Source organism: Pinus tabuliformis, chromosome Q (assembly GCF_031772625.1).
Source record: "Pinus tabuliformis cultivar Carrire ecotype Pingquan chromosome Q, CPIR1, whole genome shotgun sequence".
NCBI lineage: Eukaryota > Viridiplantae > Streptophyta > Pinopsida > Pinales > Pinaceae > Pinus > Pinus tabuliformis.
Genome location: NC_142296.1, coordinates 111,349,810 through 111,373,935, shown reverse-complemented (window position 1 = coordinate 111,373,935; position 24,126 = coordinate 111,349,810). Strand labels below are relative to the sequence as shown.

At 39.7% G+C, this 24,126-nt stretch overlaps 1 protein-coding gene across 3 annotated transcripts in view; it reads left to right on the top strand.

Moving 5' to 3' along the window:
* The window catches only part of LOC149218477 (uncharacterized), a 500,716-nt gene that overhangs the window by 293,278 nt on the left and 183,312 nt on the right, over positions 1–24,126 (top strand). For 2 of the 3 annotated variants that reach the window (XM_089384076.1, XM_089384074.1), the window contains exons 14-15: positions 9,105–9,218; positions 23,941–24,125. In XM_089384076.1, coding sequence (XP_089240202.1) covers positions 9,105–9,218; positions 23,941–24,125 — 299 coding nt within the window. The remainder of the gene's footprint in view (positions 1–9,104; positions 9,219–23,940; position 24,126) is intronic. The other variant, XM_089384075.1, reaches the window with a different exon arrangement.

Below are 24,126 nucleotides of genomic sequence, written 5' to 3'. Positions count from 1 at the left end.
AGTCCTCCTAGGCTCTGCGCTGCGTCTTACGACACTTTGCTGCCTCTCTGATATGTATTCTTCAGCCTTGGATCGAAATCCCTTGCTGAGATGCCCCTCACTGCAACTGATCACTCACTTGATTTCCTCAGCAAACCCAAGCCTAGAAAATCGAATTCTTGATCTCTCTTGGTGTGTCTCCAAATGACCCTAAGCCTCCCCTTATGCTTTCCCTGTTGACAATTCAACGATCGAGATTAAGTCCCTAATCAACGGTTAAGATTAGAACTGGCTTGATCCTCGTCTCTTAGAACTTTCTCACCTATATTATATTAATACACATTAATATTTTAATTTTGCTAAGTTTAAACTTAGGAACCCCATTAAAAATATTAATTATTTTAATATGTCTTCATCTGGGTGGAATTTCTCCAAATGATTTCTGGGTCTTGGAGATGTCACGTTCCTTAGCCTCTCCACCAAATTTGATGGCTAGAGCACATCTGATGCTACCAAAAATCAACAGTAACTTCTAGAAGAAGACGAGGATCAAGCTAAAATGATCTTAGCCATTGATTAGCTTTTAATCTAGGCCATTGAATGTCAACGAGAAGATTATTTAAGGGAGCTTGAGGGTCATTTGGAAAACACAACGAGAGATCAAGAGATCAAATTTTTGAAGTGAGAAGTTCTTAGGAGGAAATTTTGATCGACGAGATTTCTTACAGAGGGGTAGTGAGTATCCAGAAGAAGGAAGGTTTGTTGGGCCGAGGAGTAGGAGGCAGAGAGAGGGCAGAACGACGTCCAGAGAGAGGCAGACATTGGCCCATGTAGAGCTGATGCAGTGGCAGCGTAGACCTTAGAGGGAAATTGAATTCCTGTGGAGGAAATCGAGTTTTAGTGCCCGCGGGTTGGGGTGTGAGCCCAGGAGGCAGAGATTCAGATTTTCCAGCTCGCAGAGTGTCCAGAGAAGGGGCAGTGTAATACCTAGCAAGGGTGACGCAGGAACTGCGTACGAGTGACGCAGTTTTGCGCAGAGGGTACGCAGAGGCTCCAGTTTAGCGTGATCAAACTCGGATTCTCCTAGTGACAGGGTGAGATCATTGCACCATTCATCTTGTTCAGTTTCTCTCTGTATTAGATTGCTAGTTGAGCATCCAAAGAATTGTACTCAGATTTATTCCTGCATAATAATAAAACCCTCAAATTTGCTGCACCAGTTTTTCCGCATTGGGTTTTTTCGGGGGCATTGTCCAAAAATAACGGTGTCCATTGTGTTGTATTTTCTTTTTTGCTCAGTCTCTTGTTTCCACATAATATTTAATTAGGTGAAGGTTGCAGTGTATGCATTACGATATTTGCCATAGGAAACTGCAAGTAATTAATAATTTGTTTAAAAGAATTTAACAAATAGGAGTAATATCATCAGTTGCTATAGTAGGGATTTCGTTTGAGGAATTTTGACATGCTTCAGCCTACAAGCATCGACCTTAGAGTTCAATGAAGAACTAGGGCTTCGTTCTTCCAATGGAGTTGCCAATAATGATATGTCAATATGTTGTATGGGGAAAAAAACACATGCTTCGGTCCGCGACAATGGCGCCAGAAATGTTACCACTCAAACCAGCAGGGGACCTAAAGGGGTTCCTAAGAGGGCAACTGCTAGGTTAAGGGAAACGGTGGAGGCTTAGCCCACTCTCACCACAGCTAAGTCTCCCTACTCTTTATGGACTTTCATTGATGCGAGGAGTCTCGATAGTGTAGGGATCACTTGTAAACTATATGTCAATGGATGGGTGAGAAGTGACCCTGAAAACCCTTTCCCAAGGATGGAGTGAAGAATGGAGCTTGCTTGCTCTTTAAGCAAGGGACTTGGTTCACTAGGGATAGGGGGTGAGGATTGGAGGGTCGAGGGAGAATAGATAGGCTTATAAACAAGGTTCTCAATCCCTATAATCCTTGGGAAACATGGATTCCCAAATGATGCTTGACAAAGAATCTTTATTGAGAAGTGGGACCACACGGGGCCAAGTGGACCCAGCCTAGGTTCGGGGATGGAATGTAGCAACCAATGATCTTCCTATTGTGGAAAAGGTGAGGGGAAATGACCAAACAAGAATATTTACTTCAAAAAGTTGAATTGATCCTATAGAGGTCTAGCCTTGAGGATGCTTAGGCACAATTCGATCCTAAAGCTAGGGCTTGATATTTCTGGAGATTCCACCATTAGAATTGCCTCTAATTTGGAGGAGAGGGAAGGGACCCACCAACCTAGTAGCCTATAGGAGTCAAATTTTTTCCTTTGGTCAATTCCTGGGAAATTGGTGCCCTAAGTGACCTATTGGGGCTAGACTTGGGGAAAAAGGGAAAATGATTAAAAGAGGGTTGAAATGATCACACTTTTTGGGGGATCAATGCCTAGTTCACTTGGGGATATGGAGTCAAGGATAATGATGAGTAAGAACTTGATTTCTTGATCAAGGAGGCCCAGAATGTCAACTTTGTCCAATGTTGAGAGAAAGAAAAAGAAAAGTGACCTTCAAGCATTTATACTTCAAAGAAAATCATGCAAGCTTCTCGAGATAAATAAATGTCTAGGACATTTCATTCATATAACATTGGCCCATACATTGAAAAATCTAAAACATGCTCAATTCCACATTTCAATAATGCAACAACTAGCTCTAATTTTAGCAGTATGCAACAACAAGAATAATAACATCAAAATTTTCTTACAACTCTCTATAGTATATCCAACCAACATTTCGTTTGCTCAATAAAGCTCCAAGACAAGAGTAATAGCCCAAATCCATACATCAAAATTCATCCATCTCCAAAAAATATCCACCAAGGAAAAAGTGCGAAATTCTCTATGATAGAGAGAACCCAAGTCAAGTGGTGATATAAATGAATGTATCTAACATCAATATATAGCCGCCTAAGGAGTTTGAATTAGCCTATGGGCCCCTAATGACAAAATAATGTGCAAATAATAACCCCTAATGGTGACAGGCCCACCATGCCAGCTCATAATGTAAAAACAAGCCTCACAAGGGGCCAAATAATGATGTATGGATGTTGTAGGGCCCTCGAAAGGCTCAATAACATCTTGAAGTACCATATTGAGGAATAAATTCCTTGGAATATGATTGATAAGGGGGTGGCCCCTTGTTCTCCAATTAGTAGACTCGTGGTGCTCTAAGTGGGTCGAGGGCACATCAACGACCCCATGGGTCTCTATATCAATCAGAGATGTTTGTAGATCCTTTGCAATGGTCCAAGTGGTGGATTGAATGCTGCCGTGACATCGTACAAGTGCTGGGACGCCTGCCAAGAGTGTGGGGCTCTTGTTGGGGCTTGCTGGGCATAATGTACCATGCTTATCACCATCATCTCAAAAGTCTATCGCTAGTAGTCTCTAAGCATCGAGGAAGGTCCGTGGAGTGTTTTCTGCTGCTGTGGAGGGCAATGGCTCTCTATGCACACCCTATATGTGCCAATGTAGACCTTTGGGGGTAAGGATCCCGTATAGGGAGACCAATGTTGATTTGGGGTAGCATAGGATGTGCTTTAGCCATGAAAATTGGTGGAGAGACCAAAGAGCATGAGATCTCCAAGACCCAAAAATCATTTTGGAAAATTCCATCCGGATGAAAAGTTATTAAAATAATTAATATTTTAATGAGGTCGTAAGTGTAAACTTAGGAAAAAAAATATTAATGGGTATTAATAAAGATAAGGATGAGAAACTTCTAAGAGTTGAAGATCAAGTCTATTTTAATCTTAGCCATTGATTAGGGAACTTAATCTCGGCCATTGATTCATCAATAGGAATAGTATAAGAGAAGGCTTGAGGGTCAGTTGGAGATACATTGAGGGTGATTAGTCAATTTGATTTCTGGAGCAGGGTTTGCTGAGAAATTCGAACTAGAGGTTTGGATTGCAGCAAGAGGTAGCGAGTACGGAACATAGAGGCAGAAACAGTACCAGAAGATCAGCGCATAGATCAGAGAGGCAGACGCAGAGTTAGTAGGACTACACAGTCACTAGAGGGCCTGCGTGGGTGACACAAAGAGGCCCAGTGATGACGCAGAGAGGCAGGAGCTGACGCAGAGGGTTTGGGAGCTGCGTAGAGGCCAACAAGTCTGACGCTGAGTTTGGGGGAGGTGCCAGAGAATTTATTTCTGTTGGGTAAGCCAATTTGGCACCCAGTTGTACTCAAGAATTGTTGATTAATAAAATCCTCCTCTACTGCATCGGTTTTCCTGCATTGGGTTTTTCTGGGGACATTTGTCCAAAAATAACTGTGTTGATGTGTTTGTTTTGTGCATGTATCTGTTTTTGTTCTATGGTGTGATATCTGCAGTAGAATTTATTTTAATATTTGCTGAAGCGATTTCGTAAATAAATTATTGAAGAATAAGTAGGAAAAATAATTTAGTTGCTGTAGTAATAGAATTTTCACAACCAAACCCAAATGGAAACCACCTGTAATCTTGCATGAGATCGAATGCGTCCCCTAGGCTTCCAGTACAATCAATCATTAGAATAATTGGGTAAAGAAGCTTACAAACCATGTATCAAAGTGGGCACTTCATAAAGGCATGCCCTTCCGTAGTGGGGTTTTGCATGTGCTAGTGTCTTCAAACTCCAAAGGGGGTTAGTCAAGTACCTTATTAGGTGGTTTCAGCCCTTACAGGGGATAGTATGTCCAAGGTACACCCTTCTAATGGGGGTGGCAAGTGACAAATAGGTGAGATGGAATAGGGAATGAGAGGGGCAACCCTGGGCCACATAGTGGGGCATAGGTGAACCTAGATGAGGGGAAGCCCACACCTAGGTATATCATGTTTAGGAGGGAGTCGTCGTGGTACATGAGGTGCCCCGACCTTGATTTTTCCACCCTTCTTTATATGCCTTTTGCCTTTTATGAATTTTTTTTAATTAACTACTCGGGGCTCAAAGGACAAGAGCATGAAGTGTATAATATAGTAGTGATTACCCCTTTTAAGGTAGGGCAATTCATTGCCCTCCATGGGTTGGGACAATCATGGGTTCTTGAATGATAGAGGAGGCTCATGTAGGGCCTGTGGAACCAGGGTGATGACCATGGATGGGGAGAGCTCATGTGTCGACATTTTGCCCATGTGGTAATTATTTTTGTCCCTACCATATTTTGCATTTTGTGGTACAATTTTCTATTAAATGTGGGGGCAAAGGGGAAAGGGAGGCTAGCCCTATTGGACCTAGAATGGGAATGTGGACCCGAGTGGGAGAAATGATGAATGGGGGTATAATGAGTGGAAAGGGAGTAGTATGTGCGGGTTGTTGTCACTCATTGCATTGTGGGTTTCATTTGGTCAAGGTTACCCAAGAGCAATGAAGTTTGGAGTCACTGCCCTAGGCCACAAAAGATCGCAGAGATAAATTGAACCCTCTCGATTGCCTAGTGCTCGAAAAGAGCTTGCCAACAGTATATAGAAGTCCAAGAATGGACTTCTGTATCGGAAGTTAGAGCATGTTGAAGATCACGCTTGGAAGCCTTGAAAACCAAGAAAATGACTAAGTATGAGGGCAAACCGCATATCGATGACCCCGCAATCCCGCATCTCGCGAGTCTCACAAATCGCATATCAATGACCCCGCAATCCCACATCCCGCATCTTGGTGACCCCGCAGTCCCACAGTCATAGTAGTTTCACATGGCCCCTGCAATACCTAATGGGCCATCCTTAAGGAATTGTGGGGGGGAAAGAATCACCGATATGGTGTGACATTGTTGGATAGGGCCAAAATTCATTTACCGGTTTTCCTGCATTGGGTTTTTTCGGGGACGACTCGTCCAAAAATAATGGTGTCACTTGTGTATTTTCTATTTCTTTCAGCTGTTGATCTTTAGATGTTTGAGACTGTATTGTGTTTATTTCGATGTTTATAGGTTTAAATAGCTTGTTTGTAATTAAGTTATTAACAAGTAGGAGAAATAAACTAGAAGAATACATATAAAATTTCTAGCGGGTAATACTTAGAAATTTCAACATCAACCTCTTCAACATGATGAAAGAAAAGGCAAACTGTGTATCTGCAATCTTCAACAATGATAGATTGGCATACTCCTTGTAGATTGTGAAGGCATTTGTATGATTTTTTACAAAGTTGCGGATATGTCGTGCATCCTCAATAAGACTTCCAATCCAAGGCACATCAGAAGCAATAGATTTAAGTGATAAATTCAAGGAATGGACAATGCAATGTGTCCAAAATACTTGTGTATATTTAGCTTCCAAAATCATGCCAACAACCTTGCAAATAGGTGCATTATCTGTAATGATTTGCACACAAGAATCAACACCTACATCTTCAATAACTTTAATGAACAACTCACCCATATATTGTGCATCCTTGTATTGTCCAAGTGCATCCACTGATTTCAAGAAAATTGGTCCATTCAAGGAAGACACCATGAAGTTTATGAGTAGGTGGTGTTCTGGATTTGTCCATCCATTAAAAACAATACTAACCCCAGATGTTGGCCATGATGATTTAATAGGCTCAAGCATTTTTTCCACCTCAGTCTTTGCCTTAGTCAACAATGTGGTTCTAAGCCTCTCTGACCCAGAGGCTCATACTTTGATGGAGCCCCTTGAGTTAGAGCTCGACACATCTTAATAAATAAAGGTGAGTGTGCAACATTAAAGGATATGAAGTTTTGATAGAAAAAGAAAACAATGGTGAAATCATGTACTTCCTGTTTCTCTTTCTTAAATTTTTTTTCCCTTGGACCAAGTACCACTGCCTTTCTTTTTGCTACTTGACCCACACCCCCACCAAAACTCTCAAATGGAAATTTGTTGCTTCTTTTCCTCAAGAATGGAAGGGGATCATCATTCTTGTTTTTTTTAGATGTTGCAACAACACTTGCCACACCAACATTGGCCTCTTTTTCCATTTCTTTCCTCTTAGCTAAAGGCACCTGTGTACATGCTCCAATTCCACAACCTAGTAAAGCAAACAAATGACCTTTCACATCGTAATAAGTGCTCTTGAAATGATTGTTGTAATAGTTGCATTTCCAAGCAACATTGCCTCCTCCTTTCAACTTGTTGCCTGGCCCTTGATCACTTGTGACATTCTTCCACGAGGGATATTTGTTTTCTTGAGCATACTGTCTTTCTAAATTCATTCTTCCCTCAACATTTGAAGCTGCTGTTGCAACCCCACTTCCAATAAAGGGGACACTTACAAACCCTGATGAAATTGGAACAGGAGGGACATCACCAATGGAGACATTCTTCCCCTTCCATTGCCCTTCCTTGCTGCCCTTGATTGAGCCATGAATGTTGTAAAAAGATAAAGAAAAAATGCACAAACTTGTAAAAAAATGCACATGCAAGCTGCTGTAGTAAAAATGTAAAAAAGATAGAAGAAAAATGCACTTACCTGTTGCTTGAATCACTTCCAAAATGTTCCCAAAGATGTGTCCCGAAATCGGGACAAACTGACGGGATTCACGTGTCCGTCAAATCCAACAAGTCAGACATGCTCAGACACGCTTGGAGGACACATGACCTAGCAAATCGTGCCTGATTCGGGGCACGACAGGGGTTTAGGATGAATACGGTTTCATAGATGATGACTTAGGCATAAACGACCCCATTGGTTGGTGGAGGATGCATGGAGAAGATGCTTCAAAGATCAAACATCTTGCTATGTGTTTATTGTCACAGATTGCTAGTTCCTCTGTAGTTGAGAGGAATTGGTCCACATATAATTTTATCCATTCTACCAAGAGGAATATACTCACCTCTAGAAGAGCAAAGAAGTTAGTTGCAGTGCATAGGGCCCTGCATCTTGCACACATGAGGACACTTGATTATAGGATGGGACTAGCTACACGATGTGATGTGGATCCAAAGGAGGATGCACAGATAGATGGGGAGGATGGACCAAATGAGATACAATATGGTTGGGTTTGTGTGCGATTGGTTGCTCGTGAGAGTGACTCAAACTCAGATAGTGGCATTCCCATTAATGATCCTGATGCCTTCATGCAACAGATGGATGCACAAGACCTGTAATTGGAGCATCAACACACTCCTTGATGCTTATTAGTTATTTGATGATAATGTTCATTTCTTTTAGCTGCTTCTTATTTTTCTAGTTTTGAACTTTTGACTCTAGACACTGATCACTGAATCCTTGACTCTTTTAGAATTTATAAATATTTTTTTTTTGTATCCTAGAGGAACCCAGTAGCCCGCCTGACATGTAACTACTAGTAAACCTCTAGGGTCTACCGCTTGTCCTCCTCTCCGTAAACCGGTTCACAACCGGGGGGATTTGAATCTTGGATCTCTCAATGTTCACAGATTTCACATTACTTTGATCACCAATTGAGCTGCCCCCCTGGGACTAGTATTTATTAATATTATTTAGTACTTTTTGAAAAATTTACTAGTATTTCACTGCTTTCTATGTTTACTTTTAATTTAGTATTCTTAGTTCTATGGCTATTTTAGACTTCAACATAATGTCATTGTCATTGCCATAAGATGAATTTACTTTTCATTGTTTTTGATGTGCATTGCAAAATTTCAATTGTCAAAAGATGAATTTAATTTAGATGTACCTTGCATCATGCCAAATGATGAATTTAGATGGAACATTGCATAATGTCAAATGATGGATCCAATTTAGTAATTTACATTGCAGAAATGTCAAATGATAATTTATAAATGATAATAGTCTAAACGAAATGATGATCATATTTAGTCTTTAGATGTACATTTCATAATTATAAACATTTACTATTTAGTTATTGCCATATTGTTGGGATTTTATTTTTTATTTTTATATATTAAATTTTTAATAATTTATAATTTTTATGACTCTGACGTCCCCTGGTTTCCCCAAAATTTGGGGTTACTTATATACGTCCCGCTTGTGCGTATTCCCGCTATCACGTTTCCCTGTCCCAAAAACTCGGTGGAACATTGTTTTAGATTTTTGAGCTTTGTTGAATGTCACTGGCAAATCCTACACAATTGGTGAACTTGAACTTTATAGTTATATTAAATTGTGCTCCTGTTGGTATATTTTTAGAGTAAAGGGCTTTCCTTTTGCAGGTAGATCTTGCATTGAAGATGCTACAAGGAGGTGGTAGTGATACAAGGCAAGTTGTCTTTCATCTTGCTGTGGATGTCATAAATGGCACCGTAAGTAACCTTTCAAAACAACAGGTGAAACCACACTGACTTGGTTTTGTGTGAATTTTTCTTGTAATATGATTATCTTACTTGTCAATATTGTTGAGTTTTCTATAAAAGCTTGATTGAAATTTAATACAGCTTGTTGGTAGTCCCAGAATTGTAGTTATACTGAACATTTCTTTTTGACTGTTAGATCTTCATGTAGGCTTCAATAGTAAATACATAGAAATATTTTCCGATTTATTTTTATAGAACTTTCGTGTTCTGTTGTTTAGTATTGTTGTTCATGATTGTGTTTCATTGATCTTCTGACTTCCTTTAGTGATCTTGCTGCTTTGCATATGTTTCATGCATAAATGTTGGCTGCTATTCTTCTTAAAAAGGCCTATTAAGTCTTTGTAGAGAAATTCCAGTGTGTTTTCTAGCACAGAAAGAAGATTCAGTAGTATGATGTAACAGTGACTATATGTTTTATGATGATCACTTGAAAAATTATTTGCTGGAGGGTTTTATTTTAAATTCCAGTTTTATTTAATATGCACTATAGCATAAATATCAGTCAGATGTGTTGTGGACATGGTTATCATGCTGAGCACATAGACACCTGGCTGGTGGAAATTTTAGCCACCTAGGTTATTGTTATATTTTGTTTGCCACAATCAGTACATGTACTATCTAATCTTAGTGCTTGTTTATATCCTCTGCCTTTGTTGGCATTCCTACAAAGTCATAAATAAGGCTAACACATCAGCATTCAAATTCTTTCTATCTGTATATGACATTCCAGTTTGATTATGAGAAAGGACAGGTTTCCCATATGTAAAGTGTAATTATGTGTATATAATTACCAATGGCATTGTTGTTAAGGAACCTTCTCTTACGATGGAGATCTCTGTAGTTTGTCAGCTCCCTGTAGGGGCTAGGGCTTTTAAATTGCACTACATATATTTCCATATGTTTGGATTTGGAAATCCAATAAGGGTAAGGGAGTAGATGTGTAGCAGTGTGTACAACTATAGTTAATTATTTATTGGAGCTCCTTATTATGGACTCCTGGGCATAAGATAAGACATCTTGTGACTGGGAATAGTTGTCCCTCTCACATTCCAAGATAGTAGTTATAGGTAGGAGAGGTGTGTGTGTGTCACTCCTTTTATTCAGGATTAGGTGATGGGTTAGTTTTCTGTGTATGTCTCTCCTCAGCTGAGTAAGGATGCCTTTTGGATTGGATGGCTTCCTCTCTCCTAGTTGCAGAGTGGATTGTTGGGGGCGATTTCAATGATGTGAGTGGCATGGGGATTCCAGTGGATGGAGAGGTTCAGTGATCAGTGGTTCAGTGAAATAGGCTTGGTGTTGGTGCGAGGTCTGTTTTCAGATATTTGACCCTAGTTGGAAGCATGAGGGCCTTGCCTATGGTGGGTGGTTCAACTAGTTGAACTATAGACAGGAGCAAGATATGCTTTAAGCTTGGTTGATCTTTGAATGGAAGTGATAAGCTCAAATGATCTCTCAATATATACTGTTATTTCTTTAGGTCATTCAACAGAGTTAGTGCCATCTTCGGTTTTCAAGATGGATGCTCCCACTTAAAGTCGGAGGATTTCAGAGCCCTTGTTCATTGGGTTTGGGGCCTATCTTCATGACCGTGAGGCACCCAAGGGTGGATCCTTTGGTGTACGATGATGGTTTGCAGGCAGAGGAGGAAATTTGTTCATTCATGTTTGAAACTTTGAAGGCTGAGCATTTCTGCAATTCATGTCTACATGTTTATGATTAAATTATGTTCTAATTTCTGAAGAAGCCCATACCTTATAAGTTATAACATGTTCTTGGCTACCCTTATCTTCAATAAGTGGGGAATCAAGTAAAACTGAATACAATTCATCCTCAAAACTCTCAACAAGTGTATCATTAAATTCAAGATTTTGAAGAAATTGACAGTTTACCCAAACTTCTTCTTCATGAATGGAAGATGAAGGAAATGCTTCCTCATGCTCGTGATCTTCATAGATCGTCTCTTGCTGTTCAATGGGAACAAAAGAATTTTTTTGTTTTTATTTTTGTTTTGTTTTTATTATCAATGTCTACCACACGTGCTTGATTTTCAATGAAGATTTGTTCTTCATGTGTTTGATCACTTTCCATATCTTCATTCTATGGAATAGGGTAGAGATGTGATTTTATGAAATATTTGCTGTTGGAGATTGGCTATTGTATTGGAGATATCTTTTTGGGATTGAAAGGTCTTTTTTTGGATGAATTAGTAAGTTTATTGCTGATTTTTTTTTTTTTGCATGCAAATGAATTAATGCTAGGGTTTCTCTATGTTCTATGACTAAACACATTATATTTATTGCAAATTTTGGTTAAATTTGCATGTTACATGTATTCTTCCTTGAAATCCATAGAATAACTACTAGTTGTTGGTTTTCTTAAGTGCATTGTAGACTAGCACAATATTTCTGAAATACTGATAGTTACTTTTGATATTGATCTTCTTTTATTTTATTCCAATATATCATTTATCAATTGTACTTCAGAAATTTAACCATAAAGAACAATAGAACAATAGAGATCACAATGCACAAAGTGAAGACAAGATTTACCCTGGGGAAACCCACGAAGGGGAAAAACCCAACAACCTTTTCAATAGAAAAATTCTTCTATTCAACAAGAGACACACCTAGACCTATGGTCAAACCTAGTCTTCTCCTCCAAGTCAAGTCTCCTAATCTAATCCATCAATTCACTTTAATGATCTGCCAAAAAATTTGGCCTTTAGCGTCAGCTTCAAAAATTCGGGTTTTGTGGTTGCTTCAGAAACCGGACTCTTTGCGACAAAAAATTCCTAGAAAATCTGCGAATGAGAAGAGAGAGAATCTATCCACACATGTGAGCTTCAGAGAGAGAGAAAGAGAGCTAATTTGTCCTTTTTTTTTGGAAATATAGTAGCCATGGTCAATATTTTCATCATGTGGAAAAATAGAAAAAATTGAATTTAAAATTTTGCCTCCAAATATTCAAGTCAACCTCCTTATTGTTTGGGTTGTCTGGGCTTCTTAATGGCACCTATTTGGACCCTCTTTGAAGTATATATAAAGGAGAGCCCTCCTTCTCATTTGGCACATCGAATTTGTCTTGGTATCTCAGATCCAATAAAGTTGGGAGCAAAAGGGGGCCAAAAATACGAAGGAAGGTTTCGACATTCGCTTTGAAATTATCTTGTTCTTGGGTATTGGTTTGGCTATTATCTTCTTGTTATTTCTGACGTATTGATGAATATTGAAGTCTCTCTCTCTCTCTCATAAGGAAGAATTTATGGGTTTTCCCCTTGTGGGTTTTTCCCTGGCCTTAGGCCTAATTTCGGTGTCTCTTTTCTCATGGTTATTTTCTGTGTCTCTTGTCTCATGGTTATTTATGATTTAATGGATGACATTTTTCTTCTATATAACTGCTTAATGTTTTTAAATGAATGCTATTGTGAATTAATGATCATTGGAAGTAGTTATCATGTAGAAGAAAAAATATTTCTAGTCTGTGCCCTCGAAAATCAACATAGTATCAGAGCTGGTTCGATGAGCAGTTGAGAGAATCTGAAGCATGTATGTTTATCCTTCTATGGTCTAACCAAGCTTCCTTGGAAGGTTTAATTCTATGTCTCTGCGGAATCGATCATGATCTGTGAAGAAGGTCTATGGAGAAGCACTGTGTTATGGGGAAGAAATATGAAATTCTAAAGAATAAAATAGTCCAGACCTCTGAAGTTGTGAACCTTGTAAGAAGCACCGAAAATTTCTAATTATTGAGAATGGACCAAAATTCCCTTTAGATTTGTTCAGGAAGGTTTGAAGAGCGTTTTGATCCTTCTCTGCCCCATATTGGTGAGATTGGTAGCTTGGGCTAAGAGTAAGAACCCAAGGATGTGGGCTTTGCACCCAAGCTTGTGGGTGTGAAACTACTAGGAGTTTTGATGACATAACCGTTGGAGATTGTAGAGGACCCTTAATGGAGCTAGGGGACACAAAGAACACCAAGAGAGGTTTGGTAGTTTGTAAGATTAATTTATTTGCATGTTACTTGGGCTTGCAAAAGAAAAGTCAAGTCAACTGGGTTAGAATAAGCCCTCAAGGGCAGTTCGTTGGAGCCCAAAAAAAATATAAGTAGAGGAGTTGTTGAGGTCAAAAGAACACATCGAAAAGTGCAAGACACATGAAGGATGATCTCTGAAGTGGCCGTAGACTTGAAGGACTCCAGGGAAGGTGAAAAGGAGCAAGATTTGGTGACATATCTAGACTGTTTTGAGGGCCAAGTTCCCTAGGCGGGAGGTTGAGTATTTGAGGTGAGATTTGGGCATGTTTGTAGCACATCTGAGTTTGGCACCTCAATGGGATTAGTTATGAGCTAAGTAACCTGACATGGGGATTCAGGATTCGTAGGATATAGAGATTTGAGTGTCGGATTCGGACACGTTGATCGCCCAAAACAGAACAAGTTAGGATATATATATATATCTATATATATATATAGATGTTAAAAATTAGAAATTTCTTACAAAAATTCTCATTAATGATGCAAATTCATTGATTTCAAACATAGATCTTCATCTAGATGTAAGTTTTACTGTTTACAAAGTAAGTTAGTAACATTATAGCATGCATAGTACATACAAAATTCAAATACATGTCACATAAATGATAAATCAATGAATCATAAATTCTAAATTCATAAATGATAAATGATAATACATATTCAATTCATCAATGATCCAATAGGAGAAAGACAAGATAGTAAGATAAAGACACTGACAACTGTAGTTTTCTCATTAAGTCATCAAAATCAAAATGTGTTACAAACATAGTGCAGTGCCAATGGCAAATAGAAATAGAAAATAGAAAACAACTATAGGTATACAAGCCTCAAGGCAGTAGGTAGCCCATGACTCATGAATCATCAATCCTCATAGTCATCATCAGAATCAGCATCATTGTCCTCATCATCATGGTCACCACTGTTCTCCTCTGCATCCTCCTCCTCCCTTGTATCCATAGTTGCCTCTGCATCTGCTGGTGTGGAGGATGACCCCTCTACAGTATCACCGTCATCAAATTTGACAGGCTATAGCACTGGATCATTGAGATCCATGTTGGCCAATGCCAACTCAACGTTGTTGTCTGGGCCCATATCATCAGGAAAGACATCCCACATCTTTGTCTTTCCCTTCAACGACTCTTCATTGTGCCTGTAAATAAGATGAAGGTTGGTGTGCACATACACCATTGTCTTTGCCCTGGACTGCTCAAGCCTGCTCTTCTTAACACTATACAAATTCCCATATGTGTTCCAATTTCTCTTGCAACAAGAGGATGAATTCACCTAAGAGAGGAGCCTCATGGCTAATTGCTGAAGAGAAGGGCTTGTTGCCCCATAATTTGCCCACCAAGAATAGGGCTTCTTAGCCCCCCTATCTCTAATCACATCATATGCTGCAAATAGACCAATGCCAGTGGAAAACTTTGCAAACACATCCTCCACCTCATCAAGTAATGCTCTATCCGGAAAAACCCACCTGAATGCATCTTTCCTCCCCTGTGAGATTTCAACATCCATGTGAGGAGGGAATTTGCGGGAAGGTCCACCATTCAACCATTCATGGCTGTAGTATTTTGGGTTCAATGAGTGAGCCAAACAATGTAAAGGTGTGCAATTCTTGTACCATCTGCTGACAAGAATATCCTGTATAGTACCACAGAAGGCCTCTGGTGATGTCTCATACTCGGGGCACTCACTCTGTAGAATAATGCTCCTCACAGACTCAATCATGGAATCCCATCCCTCATAAACCTCTCCTAGGATGGGTTTGTCTGTATCTGCAAATCGAAGCAAAGAAATGATGGGGTCCATGATCTGAATAATTATATCTACCTTCTTTCACCAAGCATCATCTAGCATTGTGTCCTTCACTCTTTTAGAGGCTAGTTGATCTGTCTTTCTCCAAAAAGACCAAAACTCCGAAATAACCATGGCGCCAAGAGCAGTCTTGACCTCCCTCAACCTCTTCAACGTGATGAATGAAGAGGCAAACCGTCTATCAACAATCTTCAACAATGATAGATTGTTGTACTCCTTGTAGATAGTGAGGGCATTTGTATGATTTTGCACAAAGTTACGGATATGTCATGCATCCTAAATAATGTTACCAATCCAAAGCACATCAAAAGCAATGGATTTCAGTGCTAAGTTCAATGAATGGACAATGCAAGGTGTCCAAAACACTTATGGATATTTAGGTTCCACAATCATGCTAGCAGCCTTGCAAATAGGTGCATTATCTGTAATGATTTGCACACAAGAATCAACACCTACATCTTCAATAACTTTAATAAATAACTCACTCATAAATTGTTCATCCTTGTATTCTCCAAGTGTATCCACTTCTTTCAAGAAAACTGAACCATTCAAGGAAGATACCATAGAGTTGATGAGTGGGTGTCGCGCTAGATCTGTCCATCCATCAGAAACAATGCTAACTCCAAATGTTGGCCATGATGCTTCAATAGGCTCAAGCATTTTTTGCACCTCTTTTTTTGCCTTTGTCAACAATGTGGTTCTAAGTTTCTCTGAACCAGGAGGCACATACCATGATGGAGACCTGTGAGTTAGAGATCGACACATCTCAATAAATAGAGGTGAGCGTGCAACAGTAAAGGATATGAAGTTTTGATAGAAAAAAAGGCAATGATGAGATCAAGCTCTTCCTGCTTCTCTTTTTGAAAAATCTTGCTGATTGGACCAAGTGAAATTGCCTTTCTTTTTGCTGCTTGTCCGCAATAGAACTCTCAAATGGAAATTTGGTGGTGCCTTTCCTCAAAAATGGAAGGGGGTCATCATTCTTGGTTTTTATTATTTTGCAGCCACATTTGCCATACCAACAGTGAACTCTTTTTCCATTTCTTTCCTCTTTTATAAAGGAACTTGTGTACGAGCTCCAACTCCACAACCTGGTAAAGCCAACAAATGGCCTTTCACACGAAAATATGTGCTTGTGAAAGTACTGTGCAAAAATTGCATCTCCAATTCACATTGCCACCTCCCTTCCCCTTGCTGCTTGGCCTATCCTCTCTTGTGACATATTTCCACAAGGGATTTCTCAATGTTACCTTTAGGAGGAAGTCTTCCCTCAGCATTACTTGCAGCAAACTTTAATGATATTGGGGTAGGAGGGGCATCTCCAATGGGGACATTCTTCCCCTTCCTTTGCCCCCTACCTGCTACCCTTGATTGAGCCATGAATACTGTAAAAAAAATAAACAAAACATGCATAAATTTGTGAAGGAAATGCATATACAAACTGCTGTAATACAAATGCAAAAAAATAGAGAGGAATGCACTTACCTGTTGCTTGAATCTCCTTGAAAACGCTCCAAACCCTTGGCTCCTTGCTCCAAAATTCTAACAGCAAACCCACAACTCACTTCTTGCAAAAGGAATGACACAAAATGATAAAGAAAATCAGAAAGTTTGCCCTTTTATTGGCCCGCAGGTTCTGATTTGCCAGATTCATGTTCGGATTTCGTGACACGATGTGTTCGAACGAGGCACAATCCAGATTCAATCGTGTCTCATTTGGACACGATTTAGGGCGGATCGAATTCGATTCACAGGATTCAGACACTTGGCCAAAAAAGAACGAATTCGGTTTCAGAGGTTATAAGCTTACGTGAACCATATTTATCCATTTTTGCGGTGGCTAAGTTCTCTATCTGTTCGCCGTATTTATTTACTGTTTGAAGAGGTCGTATTAGCTTCATTGTTGGGTTGAGTCACCTCTTTATGTGTTGGCTGCATCCTCATTACTCAGTGACAGACACATCTGGTTGTTGTGCGTGTAAATAAATCAATAAGGGGACTTTCGTAGCGTATTCTTGGCTGAAGTAGATGTTAAAGACTAAAGGAAAGGGGGTTTGATTTCCTGTAGCCATCATTACAGAGATTCCTCAAGAGGGTGCTCATTAAATTGGAAGTTTACTGCTGTTTGTGAAATCAAGTTCCTCTGTTACACTTATTGTTACATATTTCCTTACTGAGTTGATATAATGCACTACAACTTCCATCTTGTTAAAAATGTACATGTTTATCGGTGAATAATGTTGTTTCTGAGTAATACATGATATATGTGAAAATTTCTAAATCTAACACACCAAAAATCCTACTGCAGTAAATTGATTTGCATTACCTACTTGTGTTCTTTAGTTTTGCAAGTTATTTTCAGAATTATTCAAAAAATATTAATGCAAACACACTGCAACCTCCACCAATATACAGATCATGTACTGAAAAATAAATGAGACAACCACACAAAGGACACACTTATTTTCAGACTAAACGTCCCGGAAAAAGCTAATGCAGGAAAACCGATGCAACGGATATGAGGGTTTTATTATTAAGCAGATTTGTGAATACAACTAGGGTGCGAAATCCAGCTCACCCAACAGAGAATAAACCCTACAGAAGTACCTCTATCCGGAGACAGATATTTTGGTGAATCCAGCAACTGGATGAACAAACCCCACAGGTGACTGCGCCGTCCCCAGTACTGTGCAGCGATGGTTGCTCCTAGCTCTGCGCTGGAATTGTGTCACCTCCTCTAGGAGCTGCATCACCCTCCCAATGAACCTTCCCAGCTCAAAAATCGATTTGCTAAACTGCTACCCAATCTACCTCACAGAAACCCCAACGATGCCTATGAGTGATTGCGTCAGCCCTACAGCCTCTGCATCACCCTTTTTGGAGCTACATTGTCTCTCCCTGGTGCTGCTCTGCCTCTTTACTAGGTATTCTCGGCCTTGGACTAAAGTCCCTCTGCCAAACTGCCCCTTCGCACTAGAAGCTTACTCCGAAATTCTCAGCAAACCACACCCAAGAATTTCGATTTAGCTCAAGTGGTGCTCTCATTGTGTGTATTCTCCAACTGACTGCAAGCCTTCCTTTATACTTTTCCTATTGAGAAATCAACGATTGTGATCTAATCTCTAATCAATGGCTAACATTAAATTAGACTTGATCCTCTTCTCTTAGAAGCTTCTCACCCATATTTTCATTAATACCCATTAATATTTTAGTTTTCCTAAGTTTAGACTTAGGAACCCCATTAAAAATATTAAGTATTTTAATAAAATACAATCCGTGTGGAATTTCACCAAACTATTTCTAGGTCTTAGAGATCTCATGCATTCTATCCCCTCCACAAAATTTTAGAGCTAGAGCACATCCGATGCTACCCAAAAAATCAACATTCTCTCTTAGCGAGGAATGTGCTCTAGCAATACTTCCCAATAGAAGTATCACACTGATCCATGACAACGGTCCTCTGCGCTACTGATGCTCGGCCTGCTGCCCTTCATCCACTGCGTTTTTGCAATCTATATTGCTGCCCATGACACTACCACTGTCACTGCTACATTTGTACTGCATCTCCCTCTTAATACGCTGCATCATGCTGTCTATAGCACTGCCACTGCTAACTCCTGCACTGCAACTTAGTTGCTGAGAAGTAAGCAACTAAAAAGCCACCCAAAAGCCGACATGCTGGTCAGTCTTGATGTCCTTGGACGCTGAAGCTACCTTCGCTGCTGGTCTTTGCTGACCCTTTGATGCTACTGCGCTGCTGTTGTATCTTCTCTGTGCCTCCCGCACTATTGCAACACTCCACTGCGCCACTTCAAACTTTGGCACTCTAGCTCTGCCACTGTTGCTCCATCATCCCTCGCATCAACTAACTCCCGTCATTTTGTTACTGTCATTAAGGGCTCCGTAGCCATATGTGATCCAAGAGTTTAGGCACCTCAAGGATCATGCCCTTGCTTCACTGTTGCTCCAACTACAATTCCATATCGCCTCACCTCTTCTCTAAAGGTGCATGAGCACTCATGGCACAATCATCATCGTCGTCTCTGTCAGCCTGTGCTGGAGCAACCTTTGAGTTAGACTTCTCTTCTTTGCCCTTCTTCCGAGGGCACTGTGTGGCGAAATGACCCATTTCTCCACATCTGAAGCATCTGACTTTGGATATGTCCTTCTGTTTCTTCTGCCCTTGCCGTCTCGCTAATGCGAGAACCACATCCTCCTCTTCCTCCTTGATTCTAATCCCTTTGTTGCTGCTTCTTGCCTTGGTCAACCGTTTGATCTCTTCCTGTCGAAGAGCTGCCCACATCTCCTCCCAATTGGGAAGAGAAGCCCTGCCCAAGATGCTTTGGACAAAGGTTTCCTAGTCTTCAGTGATTGCATTCAGGGCAGTGCTGACCATAAACTCAACATCTGGTGTAGACCCTACGGAAGTTACCTGGTTACAGATCCTTTGCAACTTGAGAAGTAAGGGATCAATTTCTTCTCCCTTCTGCATCTGAAACTGTTTCAGCTGACTCTCAAGCAACATCTTCCGCAAAATGGGAGTTGCCTCGTACAATGTGGTCAAGGCCCCCCATATTTCCCTTGTTGTGCCCTTCCCAACAATATGTGGGATCACATGATCCTTGATCCCATCCAAGATCATGCACTTTTCTTTTGCTTGAGCCTCCTAGTACTTCTTGAGAGGATCAACATCAACTGGAACAACAATTGTCCTCTAGGCATAATCCTTGATGCAATTTTTATCCAAAACTGCCAGGATCCTGGCCTTCCAGATAACGAAGTTCGATGCTCCATCCAACCTGTCCTAATCCCTCAGTCCGTTAACGACCATCTCTGCTCAAATGAATGTCGAACTAGTTCTCTTCTCCCTCTTTCGTTGCTGCCCCAGCAAAACTCGGATATGTATTTCTTTGGCGCTAGAAATCATCTAAGGAACAAGCTCCCTCTGAATTTCGATTTCCTTCACGGAAATCCTTTTGCAAACCACTGTCGAACCACTGATCTCTATTTGTTGCTGCTCAGCACTGGATCTAGATTTCTTGGCAAGAAATCTTCTAAGAAACTAATTCCCTCTACTTTACTTCTGCCCCACTAGGTACTGTTCTGCACCAACAGAATCAGTAACCCACCAGCAACTCCAGATGAAATCTACGGCACACTTCTAGCCACGACAACCAGAAAAACGAGACTCAAAAGTCTTCGTGCTAGCCTAGTAACCACTGCGCTGCCCTCTGCAGCAACATCGTCACCTAATCACGCTGATGCAGGCTTTGCGTGAGCCTCCCTTGGTGACTGCGTTACCCCTCCTCTGCTCTCATGGCCAAAAATTGCACTGTCTCTTGGGACAACTGCCTTCAGAGACAGATTTTTCTTGTCCTTTCGCTGATGGCTTGAGTCCTTGATCTGCAATCACTCTTATACCATGTGAAAATTTCTGAATCTAACACACCAAAAATCCTACTGCAGTAAATTGATTTTCATTACCTACTTGTGTTCTTCAGTTTAGCAAGTTATTTTCAGAACTATTCAAAAAATATTAATGCAAATACACTGCAGCCTACACCAATATACAGATCAAGTATTGAAAAATAAATGAGACGACACAGAGGACACACTTATTTTTGGACTAAACGTCACCGGAAAACCCAATGCGGGAAAATTGGTGCAACAAATATGAGGGTGTTATTATTAAGCAGATTTCTGAATACAACTAGGGTGCCAAATGCGGCTCACCCAACAAAGAATAAACCCGACAGAAGTACCTCTATCCAGAGACGGATATTTTGGGGAATCCAGCAACTGGATGAACAAACCCCACAGGCGATTGCGTTGACCCTAGTACTGTGCAACGATGGCTTCTCCCAGCTATGCGCTGGAACTGTGGCACCTCCTTTAGGAGTTGCGTCACCCTCCTAGTGAACCTTCCTGGCTCAGAAATCGATTTGCAGAACTGTGCCCGATCTACCTCACAAAAACCCCAACGATGCCTCTAAGTGACTGTGTTAGCCCTCCAGCCTCTGTGTCACCCTTTTTGGAGCTGCGTTGTCTCTCCCTAGTGCTGCTCTGCCTCTTTGCTATGTATTCTCTGCTTTGGACTGAAGTCCCTCTACCGAACTTCCCCTCTCTGCACTAGAAGCTTACTTTGAAATTCTCAGCAAACCATGCCCTAGAATTTCAATTTAGCTCAAGTCCCTCTCTCACTGTGTGTATTTTGCAACTGACCCCAAGCCTTCCTTTATACTTTTCCTGATGAGAAATCAACGGTCGTGATCTAATCTCTAATCAACGACTAAGATTAAATTAGACTTGATCCTTGTCTCTTAGAAGCTTCTCACCCATATTTTCGTTAATACCCACTAATATTTTAATTTTCCTAAGTTTAGACTTAGGAACTCCATTAAAAATATTAATTATTTTAATAAAATACAATCCGTGTGGAATTTCACCAAATGATTTCTGGGTCTTGGAGATCTCATGTGTTCTGGCCCCTCCACAAAATTTCGGAGCTAGAGCACATCCGATGCTACGCGAAAAATCAAGAATATATTGGTTGCTGGTTGAAGTTTGGTTACATATTTGTGCTATGGTGTGCTTTTGCTTAGGACAAAACAAATAAAATTTACACCTACAGCCATAAGGCATCAATCTGTTTGACGAAAACATAACCAGATAACTTTACTCAAATCTCAATTATTTGTTGTGAAATCAAGGGTGCTTCCAGGGAGGTATCTTACAATACCCTAGTTGAGCTTCAACACGAAGCCTTTTTGAGTGTTTCCATTATTGCTTTGTTGATCTATTCTTTAAGTAAACTCTTTCTTTGACTTCTATGTGTCTAGGTACTCCATTATCATTGCATATCAATAAACCCTAGCGTGTAGAGGTCTATATCTAGTGTAGGTGCATTATACATTGCTCCATTATTAAGAAGAATTGAGCCGCCTTCAAAATAAGGTATTTTCACTTACCATATTTGCATCACCTGGAGGCTTAGAACTAGATTATCCTTATAGGTGAATATAGGGAAGCCTCCCTTGTGATGAAACTCCACTAAACAGTAGGAGGAAGATTGTTGAAGTGGCAATTGGAATGTCCCTCATTGTTTCTATAGGGTCTGGCCCTTGCCTTGGAAACTCCTTCACAAAGCCGACTAGATTTTGCAACAACAGTGATTTCATTAAATTATTTTTGCATATTTGATATTGACTTTTGACTTTCTTGAATACCTATGATATATCTTTCCGGTCTTTTGATGAAGGTATATCAAATCTGACTTCATTGTAGTGTCCTGAAGTAATATAATGCCATTGTTATGTAATGTTATTATAATCTCTTCTTTCTAAATAGTTACAACATTGAGTTGAGATATATATTCATAATCATCAGTTGTCAATTACAATGTAATAACCCACCTACAATTACAAACATAATGTGAGTATTAGCATGCATACGGGGCATCCATATGATAGCTACATATGCATGAACCACATGTATTGCACTAGTATACATACTGACTTTTATTGGAAAATGTGTAAGTTAGGGTAATGAATCGATTATCAAAATAGATTCCTATCTCATCGGAATATAGTGAATATGTCAAATTAGACACTTGATATGTATATCACCCTTATATACATATATATGTATGATAATCGTTAATCAAAAGAAAATATAAAATATAAGGAATTAGGAAGTAATTTTTATTTGATTTACAATTTAATTGATTAAAAATAAATAAAATATTGTATTTCAATTTTAAATAAGGTAATTTACTTAAAACTATAAATAAAGTAAATTAATTAAAAATTTAATTAAACAAAATAATGTTACCTCTAATTAAATTAAATAAATAAACTCAAAAAATGAAGACACTAGAAGATAAGAAACTGACAACAGGAGGAGGGGGAGTCAGTGAAATTTGGGCATATAAGGGAGTCGAGCAACAGTGAAGGGGGTATGATTCTGACAGTGGAAAATTTTGGAAGTTTAGCTGGAATTTCTAACAGAGTCACAGACATTAAGCTTGATTGTTCTTGGAATTTTGGGCACGGGGTCAGAAGATTTGTCTTCTGGATCTGAGGACTGTACAGGTAGACCCCATATAGGCTGGGAGGAAAAAGGGCGGTTTGGTAATTGCACAGTGGGAACAACCACAGTCACAGATTCCAGGAATTCTTCTACATTTTAAATTAATAAATCCCAGTTACTGTCTGGAACAAATTTCACATTTGAATTTCATAATTGTCTGGTTAGATTTCCACAGTTTAAGCATTACATACAAATCCTTATTTTCATATTGTTTTTGCAAAAGATGTCTTCTTTTTCAATTATTGTTGGCTCTGAAATCAATAATTGATTTAGATTCCAGCATATGGTTTAGAGTACTTTCCAGGTTTCCAATAGAAGCCGATATTCTAAATTTGGCACATGGGTCCATGCAGGTTGGGTGCACCTTCTTAGACTGAGTTACGGTTGGGTTCTGACTAGGTGCATCTTTGGATCTATCCATATGCAAGAGAACCCTAAATCATCATATCCTATGAAGGAGATGGAGGGTTCACTGTTGTGTTAGTTAGTATAATTGGGTTTTGAGCTACAGTAGTGTAATTTTTCTTTCCATTTTCAATAGAAGATAGATGCAGCAATGAGAGTTCAGTTTTGTGTATTCGCTGTTTGTATATCTAGTAGGATGTTGGTAATTTAACATAATCAGAAGTGTCTGTTTTGATTGGAGGTTTTCAGTGTTTAGCTGTCTTGGCATTTGTGTATTATCATGTAAGAATTGCTCCTTTCATATGGTCTATAATATGGGCTCTGAAGGCTTGTATGTTTTATGCTTTAACAGAGTGGACATCTCGAGACTGATCATTCCAGAGTCAGAAAACTGATGTCAAAATTGGCCCTTATTGCTGAGTACGATACTGTGGTGGGAGCTGTGACAAACTGCAGCTTCCTTTATTGGAGAAGAGAAATGATGTCCACATGGTTTTCTATGGTGTATGCTCAAGAAGATAGAGCTCTATGGCTGCAG